At 35.9% G+C, this 21,017-nt stretch overlaps 4 protein-coding genes across 8 annotated transcripts; 3 read left to right on the forward strand and 1 right to left on the reverse strand.

Annotated features, from left to right (window-relative positions):
• Window positions 1–1,082: 1,082 nt before the first annotated feature.
• Window positions 1,083–9,393, forward strand: lgalslb (lectin, galactoside-binding-like b). The gene is made up of 5 exons (XM_027017581.3): window positions 1,083–1,344; window positions 1,787–1,870; window positions 1,968–2,056; window positions 2,735–2,927; window positions 4,447–9,393. Exons 1-5 carry the CDS (start codon window positions 1,312–1,314, stop codon window positions 4,588–4,590), a joined length of 543 nt encoding a protein of 180 aa, XP_026873382.1. The 5' UTR covers window positions 1,083–1,311; the 3' UTR covers window positions 4,591–9,393.
• A 1,415-nt stretch (window positions 9,394–10,808) lies between these two features.
• echs1 (enoyl CoA hydratase, short chain, 1, mitochondrial) lies at window positions 10,809–14,233 on the forward strand. 4 transcript variants are annotated; one of them, XM_081724977.1, is made up of 9 exons: window positions 11,179–11,822; window positions 12,023–12,220; window positions 12,339–12,466; window positions 12,551–12,650; window positions 12,812–12,916; window positions 13,018–13,137; window positions 13,504–13,571; window positions 13,659–13,726; window positions 14,146–14,233. In XM_081724977.1, the coding sequence occupies exons 1-8, from the start codon at window positions 11,723–11,725 to the stop codon at window positions 13,722–13,724; spliced, it is 885 nt and encodes a 294-aa protein (XP_081581103.1). In that variant the 5' UTR covers window positions 11,179–11,722; the 3' UTR covers window positions 13,725–13,726; window positions 14,146–14,233. The 4 variants fall into 4 exon arrangements, with proteins under 4 accessions (XP_026873452.2, XP_081581103.1, XP_081581102.1 ...); XM_081724976.1 differs by having other exon boundaries at window positions 11,180–11,822; window positions 14,126–14,233; XM_027017651.3 differs by lacking the exon at window positions 11,179–11,822 and adding an exon at window positions 10,809–10,977 and having other exon boundaries at window positions 13,659–14,233.
• Window positions 14,234–16,215: 1,982 nt separating this feature from the next.
• Window positions 16,216–18,633, forward strand: fuom (fucose mutarotase). 2 transcript variants are annotated; one of them, XM_027017655.3, is made up of 6 exons: window positions 16,232–16,553; window positions 17,308–17,376; window positions 17,553–17,623; window positions 17,839–17,937; window positions 18,182–18,255; window positions 18,332–18,633. In XM_027017655.3, exons 1-6 carry the CDS (start codon window positions 16,469–16,471, stop codon window positions 18,399–18,401), a joined length of 468 nt encoding a protein of 155 aa, XP_026873456.2. In that variant the 5' UTR covers window positions 16,232–16,468; the 3' UTR covers window positions 18,402–18,633. The 2 variants fall into 2 exon arrangements, with proteins under 2 accessions (XP_081581105.1, XP_026873456.2); XM_081724979.1 differs by having other exon boundaries at window positions 16,216–16,553; window positions 18,182–18,633.
• A 131-nt stretch (window positions 18,634–18,764) lies between these two features.
• LOC145660365 (uncharacterized) lies at window positions 18,765–20,481 on the reverse strand. The gene is made up of 4 exons (XM_081724978.1): window positions 20,430–20,481; window positions 20,227–20,293; window positions 19,463–19,503; window positions 18,765–19,335 (listed from the first exon to the last, which is right to left on the reverse strand). The coding sequence occupies exons 1-4, from the start codon at window positions 20,435–20,437 to the stop codon at window positions 18,804–18,806; spliced, it is 648 nt and encodes a 215-aa protein (XP_081581104.1). The 5' UTR covers window positions 20,438–20,481; the 3' UTR covers window positions 18,765–18,803.
• Window positions 20,482–21,017: the final 536 nt, after the last annotated feature.

Consider the following 21,017-nt stretch of genomic DNA (forward strand, 5'->3'; position numbering starts at 1 on the left):
CAGGGAAGACCTATATATACATTATATATACAGGTAATAAGGCGAAGCATTGAACGGTTTACTGGTTCACTGCACAAGACTGCCCCCAAGTGTTTTAAAGATTAAAAACAGGCTTTTTTATTCTGTCAGTTTGAGCATAATTAACAGGACTGCCAAACCTAAATTGTATGCATATTGTAATCTAAATTGTACACATGTTAAAATCTTCACATAACAATTAAACAGGCCACATACCATGATTAGATTGAAAATAAAATTATTTATTTGGAACATAAAAATATATGTCAATATACGTGGTAAGTATTTATTTAAGAATTCCAGGTATTATATGAGCGCTAGACCAAGATTACAATTACAGCAGTTGCAGTAATTAAGTTACGTCCACATAAGCAAAACATTCCCTTCTCAGCAAGCTAGCAATTAAGTATTTGTGAGGATATATAATAATAATAATAATGAATTAATGTGTCAAATGCATTCACTTGGCTATAGGTGCCTCTGTTTAATTATTGAATATAGCATCTGTATTCTACTTCAGATGTTTGCAGATGATCTGCATGATGTTTATAAAGATCACTAAAGGTCTTGTCTATTTTCTTTTCTTTATTTTTCTTAAAAATACATGAGGAGTTTGTACTGCAGTGAATTAGTTATATTTTTAAATTGTACATATTTAATTATATTTATGTGTTATATGCTTACATGACACATCACTTCAGAGTTAAGGTGTTTGAGCCACGCAGCTCTGTTCTAAAGAGCCACTTGAGGGCATTTCGTCTCTCATTTTCTGTATGTCCAGCGCACTTTGGCTGCGTTTGCGGTTTAGTAGTCACTTTGTTATTTTGACTATTCTGAACAGTTTTCCAACACAACATGAATAGTATAGTTGTATTTTAACATGTATATGCTATATTATATATTTTAAAAGCACTCCAAATTTAAATCGCAATCAACAAACGCGTCCTCTCAACCATTACCCACACCTATCTATGCTTTCTATGCATAGGCATAGAAATGTACGTCATATTTCGAAATTAGGGTAATTAGGTAAAGGGGCGGTGAAATTTGCCCAGATTAGGTTTATGTATACGGAGGGTTTACGGCCATCCATATTATCGCACGTGTCATCCACGCGACGGGAATCAGACTTATCTTTTTGTTATCTGTCACAAAGATGCGACTTGCAGCCTAATTTCTCTTTTACTTGGTCACATTGTAATAGTCGCCTGTCACCCAGTGCCACGAAGCTGACAAATTCCTGGGCTGGACCGCCTTTCGACTGCCTAAGCATCCTATGGTATTCTGCACAAGATGGCGGAGCCGACCATGGAAAAGGACGCAAAAGTGAGTAATGAATTCTACTAAAATTGTCCCGTGTATCATAGTTTCGCGTATCTTTTTCAATAACACAATATGAATATTCCATCATTAATTACGGTGATGTCAATCCCGAATAAGCGCCGTACAGTAAGGCACTGAAACGTGGTGTGCTGCAGACACATCTTTAATCTCAGACCTTAGAGAGATTTTTTGCATCAAATGCATCAAAGGCGTGAAAGGGAGCAGACTGAAACACAAAATATAACGACGTCGTTTGATTTGCTATATAGACTCTAATGCTCTTTAGGAAATGACTGTAAAGGTGTATACTTTTTCATTGTTAGGCTACTGCCGGCATGAACAAGGTGGGCGTTTTTATATCATTATCAATGACCCGATAGCGGTGTTGCAGGTTATTTTACACCTGCTAAATCGTGCCTTCTCTCTGTCTTGGATGAAACCCAAGAACACCGAAGATGATCATCTTAACAATTCAATAGGAGACGCTGGGTTGATCTCCCCCGACAAAGAGGATATCTCACGAATTCTGGTACAGTAGCCGCAGATATTAACGTAAAATACATGGGCCCTTATACTAAAATAGTTTAGCCAACACTTTAATTAATTCCCAGATTTTAATTTCACAGACGGTTCCGTTCAAAGGACGAATCAGAGGTGGGATGAGGCCAGGGAAGAAGATCATCGTCATGGGTATCGTCGATTCAGAGCCAGACAGGTCAGCTTTGCGAGTATCATCTCCGTTAGGTCAAAGCTTTTGATAGAAAAGACGTGCGAGTGAATGGCTTCCATGTATGTCCTTGGGTGCTCACCTGTCCTGTCAAATAAAGCACCCAGAGTGTCAGAGAAAGAACCTAGAGGTCATGGTGTCTGTCGATGAAACTAAAATTTAGTCTCAACTCTTGTTTTTCATGTTGGTGGTGGCCTGAATTTTTTTTTTTTTTCATTTGTGCATGTTTTGAATTTATTTTTGTATGACATGATCATCACAAAAGATAACTACAAGTGGCACTCAGAATGATTCTTTAAGTGGCCAAATGCTGAGATATACAACCAGGTAGCCTATTTGGATCATGCTGTGTTGGCAGTTGTCCTAGATGCCATGCACATTGCCAGTATTTGGATTTTAGGCCTTCTGGCTTCCCTAAAAGCAAATAAATTTAGTTGAGTCTGTGCTCTTATCTTAGACAAGGCTTTTGTGTTGAATCAAATTAGACTTGATAATTCATTAACCCTTTTTCAGATTATAGTTACAGTTCTCCAGGTTGTTTGTTGTGTATACTACTTACATTGGACATATTGTCTACAGTAAATATTAAGAAAGTGTATACTAAAAGCAGTGCCTATAGATCATTTGTCATATTTCTATATTTTGAATGACTTTTCTCTTGTATAGCTTTGACGTCAGTCTGACTTGTAGCTGCAGTACAGAGAAGAAGGATGAGGAAGAACTCACAGATGTGGCCTTGAAACTTAGTGCCAGATTTTCTGAACGGCAGTTCTTACGTAATGCAAGGGTCTCTGGGAAATGGAGTGAAGAGGAGGCTGCAATTCCATACTTCCCCTTTATTCAGGATCAACCATTTAGGGTAATTAACAGATCTTACTTTGCCACATTTTCAAGGCAAAATTCTTGAAAACGTATTATGATTTCCATTTCAAATGGTCTTTAGGCTTAAAGGTAGAATAGAAAAGTCAAAGTTATCAAGAAATTCAATATTGTCAGTTAAAAAAGTAAAGGTTTTATGTATGCAAAAACATCTCAAAAGTATGGGATCGAGCATTATTTATTTGAGAATGAGCAAGATTATTTATTGGCATGATTAAGTGAAATCATCACAAAGATTTAAATAAAGCTCTGAAAGCTTTTTGGAGGTGCAAGCTAGAAACAAACTAAAAATATGCTGTCTGACTATACAATACTGTCTTACCAAATAGCTTTATGTGGATTTAGATGGTTATGTTAACCCCAGCACCATGCTATTGCCAGGTTCTAAAGTCATGGAATGTTTTTCTTGCCACCTAATCCTTAGAGACCATATTAGTTTGTTTATTCTGCCTTTAAGGATATTTTTTGCTATTTTTAATCACAGATCTCATTAATATCGTTTCCCATAAGTTATAAGCACATATAGCACAACTTCATTGAGAGCTTTGGTATTGAGGGACTTACTGCTCTTCTGTAACTCCTCACTGGGCTTTTCGCTTTTAATAATGATGAAACAAGCACGAGACCACCATTGTTAGTTGTCACATGCATTTGAATTCATTATATATACAATAATGTTAAAAACCTATCTTAATGAAACAGTCGTTTAAGCTTCAAAAACCCAGAAAAAATGTTCTTTTTGAAAAAGGAAACCTAAGAATATTCATGTGTGTCCTTTTATGTTATTTAGAACATTTTTTGAATAAGGGTTATTTCGCATTTCATTTTTGGGACTATTTGCAATTACTGCCCTGTATCTCAACTATTGTAACCTAGGTTACCTAATGCACTAGATTTTGGTATACATCCTGAGTAATTTGCATTGTTTGTGACTTTGTTTTTCAGTATAATACATGAAGGCACACATAACCATACTGCAAGTTTCATATTTGCTATGCACAGATATAAATAAAGGGAAACAATGGTTTCAATAGGATCTGGATTGTAAATCAGTGAACCTGTCATTTAATGGCTATTGATGAGGGACTACACCAATACATGCAGCATGAGACTTATCTTGTATTTGAAAAATCCTCTTTAAACAAAGTGATGTAATAATGCAAATGTTATGATCACTGAAGTTGAAAAGACAAAAGAGGGGGCAAAATTGAGCCGTGTAGGCCGGTGAGCTGGACAGCAGCTAAAGGTAAAGATAGCTGAGATAATGAGGTTGGTGAATGGAGCTGGAGGAAACAGATCACTCCATTTCCAGATCAATCAGTGATCCAGTACAAAGCTGAGATAAGCATGCAAAACCAATCAAGCTTCCTTTTAGCATTCTGCCAACAATATGTGACTCAGTGACTAAAACATTTGTTGTCTTTCTCCCTCTCTAGTTCTCTCCCTCTAACTCTCTCTTTCTCATTGCATGTTCTTTCTGTATTTTGATTCTTATTCAGATTGAGATCCATTGTGAACACCAGCGTTTTAGAATCTTTGTGGATGGACATCAGTTGTTTGACTTTTATCACAAAGTGAAGTCTTTGCTGACCATTGATATGATCAGAATAGTTGGAAGTCTACATATCACCAAGCTTGGCTAAACCAGCATACTTCTGCATGTCCCTGAGAGGACTTCTCACAGGTGACCGAGCCCACCTGTGTCTTGTAATGCTCTGACAGTGAAAGTCTCCATGCCTTTGCTCTTACAAAGACATCACTACCACTTATACTTCGTCATCCTGTTCTTTCTTTGTCCTTATCCCCTTTTTACGGCTTCACATTTCTGAAATAACAGGCGAACGATTGCAGTGTCAGCAAAGTATTGTTTTGGATGTCCTTCACACTGTAGCTTTTTTATGTAGATTATTTTTCAGGGACCTTTGTGTAATTATAAGCACTCCAAGGTACAGGAGTGCCAGGAGAATCTCACTGCTACAAAAGGTACCATCTATGCATGGCACTGGGTAGAGCTGGTTTCAGAATGGTAAAAACATTTAGGAAATCAAACATAGAAGGAACATTAGCAGAAAGCAGAAAGCATAAAAGAAAAGCAAACTTTCTCAATTACCTGTGGATGGCTAGAGTCATGGAGCATACTGAGCATTGCCATTCCACACATATTACATCTCTCAGTGATTTAGGCCTATCTAGGGTTAATAACCTAGATTTAGAGACAATGAGAATTAATGTTGTAAGCCCTATGTCACATTGAAGCATCTATGATTAACCTTATACTAGGTAAATATACCAGGTTCTCTGGGCAACTGCTGTTCATTGCAACTGCTAGTCTTTTTCTGGGGATAAAAACCTTGCACTGATTTAATGTAGAATGTAGTACATTGAGGGCTTTTTAATTAAGCTATGTGGTTGATTACCATGACTAGAAATGAAGACTCACATTATGAAGTTAGTAAGATTGTACAAGCCATTGAAAACAATAATAAAATGTCTATGACAAGCTAATTTCTAGCATTAGTACAAGAAATACATTCTAAAGAAGTTTTTTTAAAAAAAATCCTTGTTAAATTTTATTGTGATTTTATGTTATTGATTTACTTAAAACATCACATTGCAAAATGTCCATGTACATTCAGTTTGCAAAATTTTACTTCCTGAAGTTTACATTCTGTATTTTTTTAACTAATTAGTAATTATGAAGATTGAAGTAAAATATGGCTGAATCTTTTCTTGAATGTAACAATGGATACTTGTAGTCTCCATGGTAACCAGTGGGGAAGAAGCAAACTTAGCTTATGTCTTCACTATTAGCGCTAAAACATAATTCTAATTACCTTAATCTTTGTGTCATTTCATATATAGCTATTTCTTGGACTGCAATGCCACGTGATTGCCTACCAGGATAAGTTTTTTATTTCTGTTTTTGTAATTTCAAGATATCTGATATTTCTCTCCTCTTCCCAGAAGTTTTCTGAGAGTTTGTCCCCTATATGGAACGACATGCAGACACACAACTGTTTCTTTATCTCTACTTCTGCTTACATATAGTTGGACCATGAAGTTGACAGTTTTCACATACCAGTTTCTATACTAGTAGATATCTTAATGTATACATTGTACATTTGTATAGAGTATTCTGCTGTACAGTCGTGGCCAAACGTTTTGAGACTGACAAATTTTGGCTTTCAGAAAGTTTACTGCCTCAGTATTTTTATATCCTTTTGTCAGATGTTTATATGGTATTGTGAAGTACAGTTATATATGTTTTTTTGGGGTTTTTTTACTTTTTACTGACCAATACATCCAGTTTAAGCAAAGACTTAATATTTAAAGTGTTTACCCTTCTTTTTTTAGACTTCTGCAATTTGCCTTGCCATGCTGGATATCAGCTTCTAGGAAAAATCTTGACTGATGACAACCCATTCTTGCCTAATAAGTGCTGGGTTTGATCGATTTCTGTGTTTTGTTTTGTCCACTCTCTTTTTGAGGATTGACCACAGGTTCTCAATGGGATTGAGATCTGGGGAGTTTCCTGGCCATGGACCCAAAATTTCCATGTTTTGTTCACCGAACCAATTGGTTATCACTTTTGTCTTGTGACATGGTGCTCTGTCATGCTGGAACTAGCATTGTTCATCACCAAATTTATCCTGGAACATGGAGAGAAGTTGCTCTTGGAGGATGTTTTGATGGCAGTGTTCATGGCAGTTTTCTTAGGCAAAATTTTGAGCAACCCCACACATGAATGGTCTCAGGATGCCACACTGTTGGCATGACACAGGACTCATGGTAGCACTCACCTTTTCTTCTCATGGAGGTAACCATAGTTAATGGAAGAAAACTTCAAGCACCACCACCTTTTTAAAGCAACCAGTCTGCTCTTCTAATCAGCATGACAGAGTGATATCAGCTGCCTTGTCCTCGTTAACACTTTCTCCTGAGCTAACGAGAAGATCACTGAAATGATGTTAGCAGGTCATTTTGTGGCAGGGCTGAAATGTAGTGGCTGGAATGCAGTAATTTTTGTGATTAAGTTAATTTTCATGGTAAGGAATGACTATAATTAATTACAATTCATCTGATCACTCTTCACAATCTAGAGTTAATGCAAATTGCTATCATAAAAACTGAAGCAGCAAACTTTGTGAAAAAAAAACCAAATTGTGCTAATCTCAAAACTGGCCTGGACTGTATTCTTGCTTGAGTATCTAAAGTTGAGAGATACTTTCCATAAGTAGATCAGAATAAAATTATCATGAACCTTTCTTACTCTGTACTGCTGGCCCATCCACTTCTTGGAGCTGATGATACTCATAGCTAAAGATCCTATGACAGCACAGTAAAAAACCCAGACTCAGAGCTTATACCATGCTAGCCAGTATCCAAATGCCATCACCTCCCTGTATCCAAACAATGCAGGTGCTTAAAACAAATCTCTACTTTAATCTGAGAGGCTGTTCTAAAGAGTCATGTAGCAACTTGTTATGTATTGTTTTGTCACCTTTCTCAGCAGTACCTGTAATTTAGCAATATATGAACATGTTTACGCCATGAATCACACTTTTGTTCATTAGTTTTTCTTCTATCAGAAATTCAAATTCAAGTCTTCCAGAATAAACACTTTCTGATAATAGGCTTGTTTAGAGACAGACAGGGTGAAGGAAAGAGACTAGGTATTTACACTGGGTTTCATGTACATTCTGTTTTGTTTTTATTTGGAAACTTTCTTTATGAATTTCTGATGTCACATTATTTCTGTTGCTCCACATAGTTTTCAAGTGTGAATTTATAGGTGGCCATATAGCAGAACCTCATTACATGCACATTCTTCCACAGCTATGCTATATGTGTGCAGCTTGGTGTAGGAACCTAGTGATGCTAGTCCATAACCACCCACGTAGAGCATAAGGTTAGAAGTTGGAATTATAAGATCATTTTAGAAGAAAAACAGTTTACTCTGTGCCTTATCATAGGCCATTCTTTTCTAACTCATGGTCACTGCAGTGTTAAATTAACATTAGAAAATGTGTTTAATTTTGTATCTATAGGAGTTAACATAATAATAGAAATTCTACCATGTTCTGCTACTAAAATAATTCAGGTAATTAAAAAAAACCAAACAAACCTATGTGGACCAACTGAAAAAATAGTGAATGGTTAGGAATACATTTTTAACTCAAGAGAATATCACATTTCTGGACCATATTCATTCACCCAAACAGTACTGTGTTCCTGTTTGTTACTTATGTGGAGTGTTATGTTGCTGCACTTACATCTGGTGCTGTTTGATTGTTCAAAAGTGATGTGTTTGACTGACTGATCCTACTTGTACTATGAGTAGTGTGCATGCCTGCTGTATGAGGCTCTCGAAAGTGCAGTAAGTCCTTGAGGAATGGGGAGGGAGTGGGCTGACCTGAGAGCCCATTTTCACAGGAATATAATATCATGGACAGCTGACAAAAGCCTATAATTACTGAGGAAATAGAGTTGGTTCTTAAACCCAGTCATTGCCATCCACATTTTTGTGATTGTGGAAGCAGCCTTTGTGCAATCCCTAATTGACCCGCTGAGCCAATCTTCCAGTATTTCCATATAAGAATATATGGTAATTTTGGATCTAATACTTGGCTTACCTACATGAGTTATTAACTCTGCTCCCTATGATCCTGATTGTCCTCTTGGGCCTGCAAATACATATACTCAGTACTCCATTTTTTTTTATTGTTTTTCAACAATAAAGTAAATTAATCTCAGATTTAAATGGAGTGACCCCAATTGAAAATAGTTGTATTTATTATCTTGAAGGTAACTGATAATGAACAGGGTAAAGATGAGATTCATTTCTATTTAATATTACTCAGAGATTGACTGTCAGTGTGTAAGCTATCAGATCCAAGTGTTACTAGTTAAATTCCTGTGTTACAAGCAATTCAACATGCTTGTAGTTGCATAACTTTCTTTAAAATGGCATATAGCATAATATGGTGTGTTCTATCCAATGATTTGTAGTTTAATTTTGCTGCTGTGATGAGGAAGAGGTGAAAGTGTTCTTTTATTCTGGGATTATTTCACATGTATTTACACAGTTACCTATTAAGTAGAGCTAGCTTGTGATGTCAGATATGTTAAATGTGGTTCTACAGTGAATGTGAAAAGTTAATTGAAAGCCTGGAATGTAGAAATAGGCTCTCCGTATTCCTATAGCTGCATTTTTATATAAATTTGTGCCTGTGGAATAATGGCTGTGTGGATGGATGGTGGATAAAATTTTAAATTCTTAACAAAATATTTCATCAACTGACTTGGAATTTTTATAGCATCTTCCAAGCTAAGCTTGTGATGTGTAAGATATGACTAAACTTATATAATGTAATTTTTTAAATAATGTATGTGTTGACTAAGTGCAGCCATTGTAAAGTATCAAATAAAACTCACAGATCATCTGACTATGCAGTACATGTTGTTTCTTCATGGTAATTATTAAAAAACATTTACATTAGTTTTAAGTAATTTAAATACAAATACTTGTATAATATATTTTTTTCAGTAGATAAAACCTCAGTAAAATAACAGCTGGTCAGAACGTCTGGGTAAGTAATATGAAATCTTATAAGAATCACACACAAAAACATTTTAGCAAGCAATTAATTTATTCCTATTTATCCTATTATTCTATTTGAAGCCAGATACACTCTGACACTTTGCAGGCACTTGGTTCAAAGACTGCTTGTCAACTTTACATTTTAAACAAAAGAACCTTTGTTTGTTTTTGTGAAGCAACATTGTTTAATTCTGAGGTTCATTACACTGTTTTGCAGGCATTTTCTGACCGTTTCATAACGGTCCCTTTCTGTTGTTGTCATACCTCACAGACTGACTGAGTTTTACTAGAGATGACATTATTCTAGAAAAAACGTTTCTCACATTTATTCCACATTTTCCACACGTTTGTGTGGAATTTGCCATTTTTGAAGTTTCAGCGCCCCCTGCTGCACTCTTAATGAAGTTGTGTACGGCTTTGAAAAATAAAAACATGAAGGCAACAGTAGATGAAGGTCTCCAGGCCTACTTGGCCTGGAAACTAAGTTATAACTGAAAGAAAATTTGGACTCAAAAAGAGTTACAATTTACAAAGTTTAGACTGAACAACATCTCAGACAGGATTTACTTAACAATTAACAGCTAATATGGTAAATGCAATAGAAATGTTAAGATTCTTCCAAATAAGGAAGCCAAAAGGAAACAGGCTAACCTATTACAGCTGCTGAAAAATAATACTGGCAGTTAACAGTTTTCCAATTTTGGATCATAAACTGAAAGTGTCTTTTTTATACTGCGCATGGAGGAGTGACTATTTAAAGTGATCTTATTTCAGCAGAAGCTCTTTTTATTAAAAAAAAAAAACAAAAAAAAAAACTTAGTTTTGCTGTGTAAGATTTTTAAAGAACACATTTTGTGTGAATACTAACATTTTAAAGTACACCAGCTGTAAAACAATAACATACAATGGTTTACCATGTTTCTCACTTCGCATAATGGCAAAGTAATATATATATATATATATATATATATATATATATATATATATATATATATATATATATATATATATATATATATATAACCTCAAAATAACAATAAAACAACATATTAAGTGCTGATCAGTGAGATTCTGTTGGAGACCCTTTGAAGAGAACTTCTTGAACTCTTTTTTCACTTCAGAAAGGAAATTAGTACTAGACTTCACTTTTTTATAAAATTATAAAAACTAAAAGGCATATCTTTACGACTGTGCAAACTTAATTTTTTGTAGCGATTAATCAATATGTACGGGGGGGTTGTTTGTTATTTGGCAACCCCGAATAAGCTTCGCTGCAGCGAGGACTTTTGAGAAGCACTGCTGAAGTAATTCGTATCCCGTGTGACCTGCTTTGCAAATATGGCAGTGTTTTGCAGATCAGCTGCTTCAGTTTTGAAACCAGTCAGATTTGTACCTTCTGCATTTGCAAATATTCGACAATGCAGCTCAGGTAACTATAAAAAAATATTTATGCAACTGCCACTGTTCAATGTCACTCACTGACCAAGCTCGTCATACGATACAACACTGGTTTCGAGGTCGCTTGTCATGTTACTAGCTAACGCTAGGTTGGTTAGCTAAAATACCGACAGCACGTTGCAATAACGATTAGCTACATAAAATGGTGTAGCCACAGTTCTGAAACACATTCTGTCAGTTGTTTATTAGTCGTTAGCTTTTAGTTACATGATACGAAAGAAGTACTTGACTTGTTCGATAATTGACATCTTGCTAGTCAACCTAGCTAACGCTAGCTGGTTAACCTAACGTTACTTAGCTTAGGTAGCTAGCTGGCTAGCTTTCTCGTTGGTCTTCTCTGCGTTTGAATGATAAAATGCTAAAGATGAATGGCGTGTTAGCTTAGATATGTGTTCTTCGGTTAGCAGCTGTTCTTGAGAACCTTTAGGAAAGCAGTATGTCTCAATCGATCGATCGATAGCTAGAAAAGATGCAGGTATTTAATTTCAGATAGCTAGACTAGTAATTGGAAGGTTGCCGGTTCAAGACCCACCACCAAGGTGCCACTTTGGGCCCCTGAGCAAGGCCCTTAACCCTCAGTTGCTCAAGTTGTACTCAGTCATGATTGTAGGTCGCTTTGGATAAAAGCGTCAGCTAACTGACATAAATGTAAATGTAAATGGGGTTTGCCTTCTTTTGGGACGGGTTTAGCTAGGTCAAGGTCACGGCATTTTACTATGTGTAAGATAATGCGTACATATTTTTTGAGTTGTCAACATTTTTTGATGTCTCCAAGCAGTTTTAATCTGTTACGTCATTGTCAGGAGACAGAAAGAGGTAACATATTATAGATGTAAAACCTCTATTCCAGTCTGGAGATTATGATAATTACAGTAGCATTTGTTCTGGGATATATGTAAATAGCTTTGAGCTTTCAATTAATTTCAGGAGGAAAAATATGGTTGGCTGTAGAAAGTGTTCAAAACCTGTTACATTTAGAGATTACTTTGTTGTTGTTGTTTTTTTGCCATCTATAGGAGACCAGTACCATTACATACTGGTTGACAAAAAAGGTGAAAAGAAGAATGTGGGTTTCATTCAGTTAAACAGACCCAAGGCCTTGAATGCACTTTGTGAGGGCCTGATGCTTGAAGTAGGTAAAGCTCTTGATACCTTTGAAGAAGACAATGAAGTTGGAGCAGTAGTCATCACAGGTAGTGAAAGAGCCTTTGCAGGTATGTCATATATGCTTCAACTTTGATGTTTATATGCCATTGTGAAAATATAAATTTCTCAGATCCTGGGGTTCACATTTCATCTAAATGTTGCTTTTCTTTTTTTCTTTTTTTTTAGCTGGGGCTGATATCAAAGAAATGCAGAACAGAAGTTTTCAAGAATGTTATGGTGGCAATTTTCTGGGGCACTGGAACAAAGTATCGACAGTTAAAAAGCCTGTTATAGCTGCTGTGAATGGATATGCTGTGAGTAATCAAATGGTTTTACTGTACATTTATCTTCTTACTGAAAAGTGTATTTATATTGTCTTATTTAATTTCTGCTTGCAGCTTGGTGGAGGTTGTGAATTGGCCATGATGTGTGACATCATTTATGCTGGAGAAAAAGCTCAGTTTGGACAGCCTGAAATCTTATTGGGAACTATTCCTGGTAAATAATGTTTTGTTGTGTCTCTGGGTCTGTGAAACAGCTGTGTTCATAGTGTGTTTGTTTTGTTTTATTTTACATTATGTATTTATTATTTCATTTTATTTTACCATTGTTTAATTTTACAAGTAGGCTGTGCTACATATAGGTATTCTCCTGTACAGGTTCTGGTGGTACCCAGAGGCTCACTCGGACAGTGGGTAAATCTCTTGCTATGGAGATGGTCCTTACAGGAGACAGGATTTCAGCACAGGAGGCCAAACAAGCTGGTGTGTTCTTCAAACGTCAGAATCACCATTTTTTCCCAATGAACATGTATTATATTGTTTTCAGGTCAAATAGATACCATATAAATAGGTTTTCTCTATAGGTCTTGTGAGTAAAGTGTTTCCTGTGGAACAGCTTGTATCTGAAGCAGTCAAATGTGGGGAGAAAATAGCCAGCAATTCCAAGATAGTATCAGCCATGGCAAAAGAGGCTGTGAATGCAGGTGAGTGGAGTATGATTTAATAACTTAAATAAATTATGTGAGATCTGACTTTACTAGCTGTTGTTTTGCATTGAAGGTGGTAGTTACAGTATTTCTATACATCATCTGACATTTATCTTTTCTGTATATACTAGAGATGATGATATTAAACCAAAAACCTTGATTCTTTTGGGATTATAAAGATGTATGAAATTGTATTTATGGGTTTAAGCTTTAAAAGACTTAGTCTTGGTGCCTAAGCCTCCATTGTTGAGTAAAAATTAATTTACACATCCTTATTTGCTTTTGTTTGTCTTCCACACCAGAAGTCTGCATTCTGGAACATAACATTAACATTTTTGTGTAATAGCTGTACTTTCTTTTCAGCATTTGAACTAACTCTGGCTGAAGGCAATCGGTTTGAGAAGAGACTATTCCATGCAACATTTGCCACAGTGAGTTGTACAGTTATGTAAATGAAAGATTACTATCTTATGTTGAGAGAGGAACTCTAATCACTGGATTTGATGTTTCTTAAATAGGAGGACAGAAAAGAGGGCATGACGGCGTTTGTTGAGAAGAGAAAAGCTGCATTCCAGGACAAATAAAGGTTCAGATCAGAAAATCATGATTTTCAATACACTAATACAAATGGCTTGTAGTTAGACGCTGGATGCTATAATGACAGACTTTGCCTTAACTTGATTTTTCCATGAAGTGTTAAAATGTGCTTCAAAAGCTAAGAAAGTCTAACAGTCCCATGAGATTTACATTTTCTCTCAAACTAAGCTTCAGATCAATGTATGTGAACATAGATTCTCATTGAGATATTTATTTTGTTTAATGTTACTGTCATCAGTTAAATCTCAGATTGTGTGACCTGTACATGTCTAACATCCATGCAATGTATACCTTAGTTTAATGACATACAATGTAAATACCATCTGACAGGACCTCAAGAGAGGGGCTCCCAAAACATATCACGTTGCCATTTTGTATTACTTGTCAGGTTGATTTGTGTTTCGACAGAAATTTCAGCTAAGGAGTGAATGCGGAGAAATTCAGCTGTACAAAGAAATGGGGAAAGAACTATCACGATTAAAAACCTATGAAAAGACTGATGTTCTGAACATATGGTCATTTTGCAGTTACGTTTTTTACCCACTAGGTGGTGATGTAACTGCGCAGATTTATGTAGTACGATATTAGAGGTCTGCCACTTGTAGCCGGGGTGATGTAAAATGAAATGCCACTAGTAGACGGCAGCATAAGTAGGGATACCCATCCAGCGGTTGTTCAAGATGCTTTTGTTACCACACACCGTCCTTCAGTTTCAAGTATATATTCAACTTTAGCATTTACACCTATAAGCAGTTAAAGTTTATAGATTGTGGAGCTGCACTGTTTGGCCTCTTTATTGTTGAAAAGAGTACTTTCTTGATATGCATTTTTACTAATAATTTGTTGCCATATCGAGAGTTTTCAGAAAGACAAAAAAAAAAAAGCGTGTCGACTACATTAACAAATACCACAGAACTGCGAAAGGTGTCAGTTTGTTAAATTTTATTGTTCAGTAGCACAAAAAGTATAGCATTTAGAATACAAAAGGCAACAGCTATAATTGTAAATGTTTTGACTTTTTAATGTATGTGAAAGTGGCAAACATCTAATTTATGTGTTGGTTCTGAACTTAAAATTGGACGATAAGGTAAAAAGATGTTACTTTTAATTAAGGTTTCACTTACTCATGAATTTGAAAGTTGCATAAGCGATAGTTGAATCGTAAACCAATTATTTAATTCCGAATAAATAACAAAACGACCTCAGTACCTAAGAACTACCTCAGCACTTGTCAACAAATCTCCCGCATATATCCGTTTTGGCAAATGTATTTTAAGACGTGTTTTTAGTTATTTTAAAATGCAAAGCAGGGAACGATGGACCACGGAAAATTTAATCATGAGACAAGTTTCTTTTTTCTACTTTCGTACTATAAACAGAGTACTTTCTCACTCCAAGATTTCAGTGTTTCTCCACACGGGGACTTCTCATATATTCTCAAACGTCCATAGCCTAATTGATTTTAATTTTCATTCAATATTCTCCTCCAGTCTGCTTTATTCTCTGCCCCTGGAACAAACTTGAAAGAGGCCAAAAAATCTTTCTCCGCACAGAAACAGTACAAAGGTCTCCTAAAAGCGAGCAAAACAGAAGTTCCACTTTGAAGTCTATCCCCTGCTAACGAAAGGTCAAAATAATAAATGTAGACCCAATTGAGGCGCTCAGCCCAGACAAAAGAGGCAAAACGTTACATTTTGGCAGAGGCAGCCCCTCATAGCGTGATAAACTCATTAAAAAAAGCAGAACCAAAGAGGCAGCAGCATGGTTCCTCGGTTAAAGAAAAGAGCTTTCAACTGATCAGACAGTCTTGCCTCCGAATGCTTTTTCCTCCTTCCATCGCTTTCTAGCCATTTCACATTTCGCAGCTGCTCCATACTTCTACTCACTTTTCTTTCGTCGTGTGAAGAAGTTGCACTTGTTTTGTGTTAATTATTTCCGCACAGGTTAATTTTGGGTTACCTATTTGTATTTACGCTATGTAAATTTAAAGAGCATCTGTGTCGTTTTTCAAATTTTGTTGTCTAATTTATGAGGGATGATCAAACAAAAAGTTTTTTTTAAATAATTTCATTGATATTGTTGTCTTGGCGTTTTGCCTCAGGGATACCTTTTGGCTGCAGTTTTCGTGTGAATCAAATGACCACCTGTCAAAATAGCAAAATATAATTACATTTTCTGAATTAATAAAACAGTCTATATTTGGGAGTCAGATGCACTCCAATTATACTAGATGTAATTCATCACGAGGACAGACATCTGATGCTTGTGAAACGATTAAAGATGAAACACAATATAATCTAAATATATGCTACCTAATCACATACCCTTTGCCTAGAGTTGTATTGTAGAAAAGTGTAATTACGCTCACGTAGGCTGTATTAGATGGACCCAAATTGCTGACGCCTTAGAACAGTGGGGGTAAATCAAATGTATTGATACAGGCTATGTGCTATTCCACAAATGGTAAAGATTTAATAAAGAATGGCGATGTTTTCCTCTCCACTCAGAGAAAAGGACACAACATAACGTGTGAAAAATACTCTTTTCACTAGTAGATGGTCTGCATGCCGTTTTTTCAGATGCCCATTCTAAAAGTTGATCGGCTCGTAGCGGCAGTTTTGCAAAGGGCTCCGTTTTGTGTCATGACCGCGCACGTATCTGACCAATTGAGAAACACTACGATGTCATATGACCTTTTTTCACTTCTGGAGTCTGTTGTTACTGCCGTGAAATGGTTGTGTTGAAAGGAATACCGTCAATTCTTACGCCAGAATTATTGTATGCTCTGGCAAAAATGGGGCATGGAGACGAATTGGGTAAGCAGCTTATTATTAGGATTCTTTAGATCATTGCCTAGTTATGTGGTGAATGTGTTAAGTGTAATGTTCGCCACACAGGCCAATGTAGGTTTCTTGCTGTTATCGCCAGCATATTACTTGAAAAGCTGGGTTATGGGCTTTGTAGTCGGTAGGTTACAGAATTGTAAAGATTAGCTGGGTGTTGAACATTTTTTACGATGTCAGATATTGATAATTTATTTATTAACTTATTAATTCACACGTTGTCACGATATGCTGCAAATTGGGCCTAGGTATTCAATTCCACGAATAAGATCCGCAAATGTGAGTTTTCATTGCATGCTATGTTGAAATTGTACATTATTTAGATATTTTAAACTTAGACTTTCTCATTTGTTTCCTGCCCTGGGGCTTGGAGTATCTTTGCAGTAGAAAAGTGTTTCCCCTGCTCTAAGCCAACTATGTTTTGACTGGGTGTGTTAATTAACTGATCAGGTATGTTGGGACCAGGCTAAGCACTAACCAATGCACTACAGGGTTACTCAGTGGCCATGACTGGTAAAACATATGTAATATACCCCCAGAAATGTGTTATTTAAAGCCTCAGTGGTGAAAAGACTAGGGACTTTGAACATGCGAACAACAGACGCACCCATGGATTTTGTAAATTGTAAATAATCTAGTTGGTTTTTGCATTGATGTAGGCCTATTTAAAAAAATGTAAAGTATGCTTATTATTATTATTATTATTATTATTATTATTCTTTTGTAGTTCTTGCAGATGCAAATTTTCCTGTATCTTCTGTTTGTAAATGTGGTCCTGTGGAGATACGAGCTGATGGTATGTCTCTTTCACTGTTTGTAGCAATAAAAAGATTTTACATGACTTGTATAGAGATGTTTTAATGTCTATTAAGTTACAGTGCGTGAACATGCAATCAACTTGATAATATTTTTGGCACAACTAATATGTAGTATGATAGCTTTGCTTATTTTGTATTTGTTTGCTTCTTTTAGGTTTGCATATTCCTGAGCTTTTGGAAGCGATATTAAAGCTGCTTCCTCTTGATACCTATGTTGCGCTTCCGGTGTGTCAAACAATTCTATGATGAATTATTTCATTCTTACATGGAAAAACACTGGTTTATATGGCAAATAGTTAGTGTTCTCCCCATCTCACTATACATATTTGAAGATTATTTTCAAAATGTGCACAAAACGTGTTACTTTTTTAAAAGCGAAAATGAGGAGCTGAGGCTGTTTTGTCAATATACCTGGCTCTGAGTAAAGTCTGTATTTACAGGCAGCTGTCATGGAACTTGTGGAGAGCGACAGGCAGCGAGGTCTGCAAGTACCAGTTTGGCTTCACTACTCTAAACTTCTGAAACAAGCAGGATCACATGTAAGTTATTGTGCACTTCCATGCCTAGGAATAAATCTCGTATCCAGAGAACAGTTCGTTCTAGTATTTATGAATTTTTATTTTTATTAATTATTTATTAGTCATAGTTAACACTGTGTTGTAGTTTCCCTAAAATATATGACATAAAACTTATAAATTCAGGTGATTATAGCTGTTTGAATGTATAAAAATATGATGATAATCAGGGAAATATATATAAAAGCTTTTCACCTTTTTTTTTCAGGGGAATTTGGACATGATTGAGCGGTTTGCTTTCTATGAGCGTTCTAAGAAAGCTTTTGCTGTGGTGGCAACAGGGTACAGTATACTTTGCTACCTGTTTTGGATTCATGTGCCCATAAAGTTTAATAAATGTTTCTTACCTCTGTTACAGTGAGACAGCTCTGTATGGCAACCTCATAATCAAGAAAGGAGTCATTCCTCCTGAAGATGCTGACTGTTAAAATGACATCAGTTTACCGAAAGTACTGGACCAAATAATACTCCTGTGTTTGCACAGATTAAATGATTTTATTATTTATACGTTTTTTAAAAATACTTTAACACGGGAGACAAATTTGCTCTTTTTGCACAGTTACAAAATGAATGGCACAAACCCAGTGACTTTGAGTGTTTTCAGTTCTGTATGTTCTTTTTTTTTTTTTTTTTTTTTAATAAATTGTAAATGAACTTGAATAGGTGCTTGTGTGATCATTATAATAATGACATCAAAATCTGTGTGGAATTGTCAAAAACAGCATAATTGATCACCAGCAAAACCATTATATGTACAGCTTTTATGTGATAGTATCATATTTAACCCATGCTGAAAATACTACATAATTGAAACATTTGTGCTTAGTTTTTTAGCTGTGGTAAAGTCCATCTAGGTCTTCTTCCGGTTCTGTGTAAACTGTCTTGGGTCTAATGATCAGATCTTGCATCAATGGAATCTCTAGTTCAGACCCTTGCCTTGGGAACTCTCTATGGTACAGGTCATCTTTGTCTGCTTCTGCGATGGTGTGCATGAGACTTCTTTGTGGTTCTAGTAGCTCTCCAGTGAGCTTCTCAGATTCAGCGTGGTCCAGCACGCCCTGTCTTTTATGATGCAGGTCGTCCATATCCTCCTCGGCCTCTTCGTACACCCAGACATGACTGTAGTCCTGTGGCTGGAAGTAGGCGTCGGGCTGCTTGTTTCCAGCTGTGAGCTGTGCGTCAGATGGGTGGTAGAGCCCATCCTTGTCCTCCTCAGGCTTTTTGTATCTGTGTTGGCGAGACTGCTTCACAGCTTTCCATATTAACATGCTGGGTTCAATGTCAGCCTCAGTCAGATCCATGTCCTTCAGGGGTTCAACCTCTTTGTTTCCCCACAGCATTTTCTCATTAAATTCATTGGATCTAGTGTGGAGAAAAGATGTCAAAATAATTATATTTAAGTATGAATTTCTAATAATTTTAAATTGGGTTTATTTTATGTTTATTTGGTGGTTTAAAGAAAGTTGTCTAAAGGAAAAGCACTCACAACCTTGTGTCTTGATGTGAAGCTGCTGTGTCAACTTCTTTTCTCTGTACAAAAAACACATTTTGGAAATGCACTGCAGAAAGAATGTATTTAGACCAATCCCATACTGGATATGTCTTAACATCATTCTCGGGAAACGTTCTGCCTTACATTTATGCTACTTTACAAATAGAGAGAAACTAAGATGACAGAATGACTGATGTCTGATACAGAACTGAAACTGAAAGTCAAGTCAAATTTATATAGTGCTTTTTACAACATCTGTTGTTACAAAGCACTTTACAAATGTTTAGGTCTAGAGCCCCAATATGGAAGGCAGTTGCGACAGTGGCAAGGAAAAACTCCCTGGGTGGAATTAAGCCACTATCAAGAACTTGCATTTTTGTTTCCTTTAAATTTGTGGCACATTCACAATACCTCCTAGAATAATAAATTATAGGTATTCCAGTGTTCCACCATTGTTCTGCCAGTATAGCCTGTTTTTAGTATTTACTAATTACAATGATGTAATCAACTACTTTAATGTTCTTAAAACTTGTTTGTTTTAAAAGGCTGTTGGGCTGAGCATATTGTATTCATAGATATATGACTGTTATGAAGAATCACCATTGTCTAATGCAGCTGAACCAGAGATGACCATGGAATAAATGTCTATGTACATCAAGGCCAAATTCAACAACAAAACCTTCCAATAAGCAAAAGAGAGGAGTCTGAAGAATTACACTCACTGAAAATTAGAAAAAAGAAAATACTGTAAGAATACATACCCATGATATGTATGGGCTTGCTGAGTTGCCATATACCAGCAGTGACAGACAGAACAAAAGAGTGTACCTTTGATTTGAAAACAATTATTGACCACATTATTGCTAATTCAAATACCCCAATATGCCTTATGCACATAACATAGTTTATATAATATAGAGAAAATCAAATAAATAAGTTTTTATTTAGATTGTAGGACACTTACCTAGGCATTTCGGCTCCTTATGTGTTATTATCTCTAGTAATGTTGAAGATTGCCACAGTGCCCTAGCACAAAGTGTCATAAAACGGGTAAAGTTCATTTGCTTTATAGGCTTTTCATGGTCTTTGAACCCCAGCAAACCTCAGTATATTGCAGCAATATATAAAACTCTTTTTCTTATTTAAGATAGAAATCTTAGGTACCTTCATATATGTACTTTAAGCAATGAAAAGCTTAGATCATAGTGCTATAATCGATGGTTAGAAAATAAATATTACTTTAACATTCAACTTTGTTAATGCAGAATAAAAATGCCCCCAGTTGTACAAAGTTATCCTTCTCAAATCTCTTATTTGTGGCCATGAGATTGTTCTTTCTCTGAAAGTATTGAGTCCATAAATTTTAACAGAAAACAACTGTTTATAATGATCAATTAACAAGGCAAAAAGAAAGTATGTCTGCTGTATTCTGAAAACTGCACAAAAGGTCATTCCCAATTATGTCGACCAGTGAATACTTTCATCACCAAATTTTTCACACTATTATTAAAATATATTAAATGAAAATGCATTCGAGTGCTAAACTTCTTAA

This window comes from Electrophorus electricus, chromosome 12 (genome assembly GCF_041902795.1).
Source record: "Electrophorus electricus isolate QZ-2024a chromosome 12, ASM4190279v1, whole genome shotgun sequence".
NCBI classification, from domain to species: domain Eukaryota; kingdom Metazoa; phylum Chordata; class Actinopteri; order Gymnotiformes; family Gymnotidae; genus Electrophorus; species Electrophorus electricus.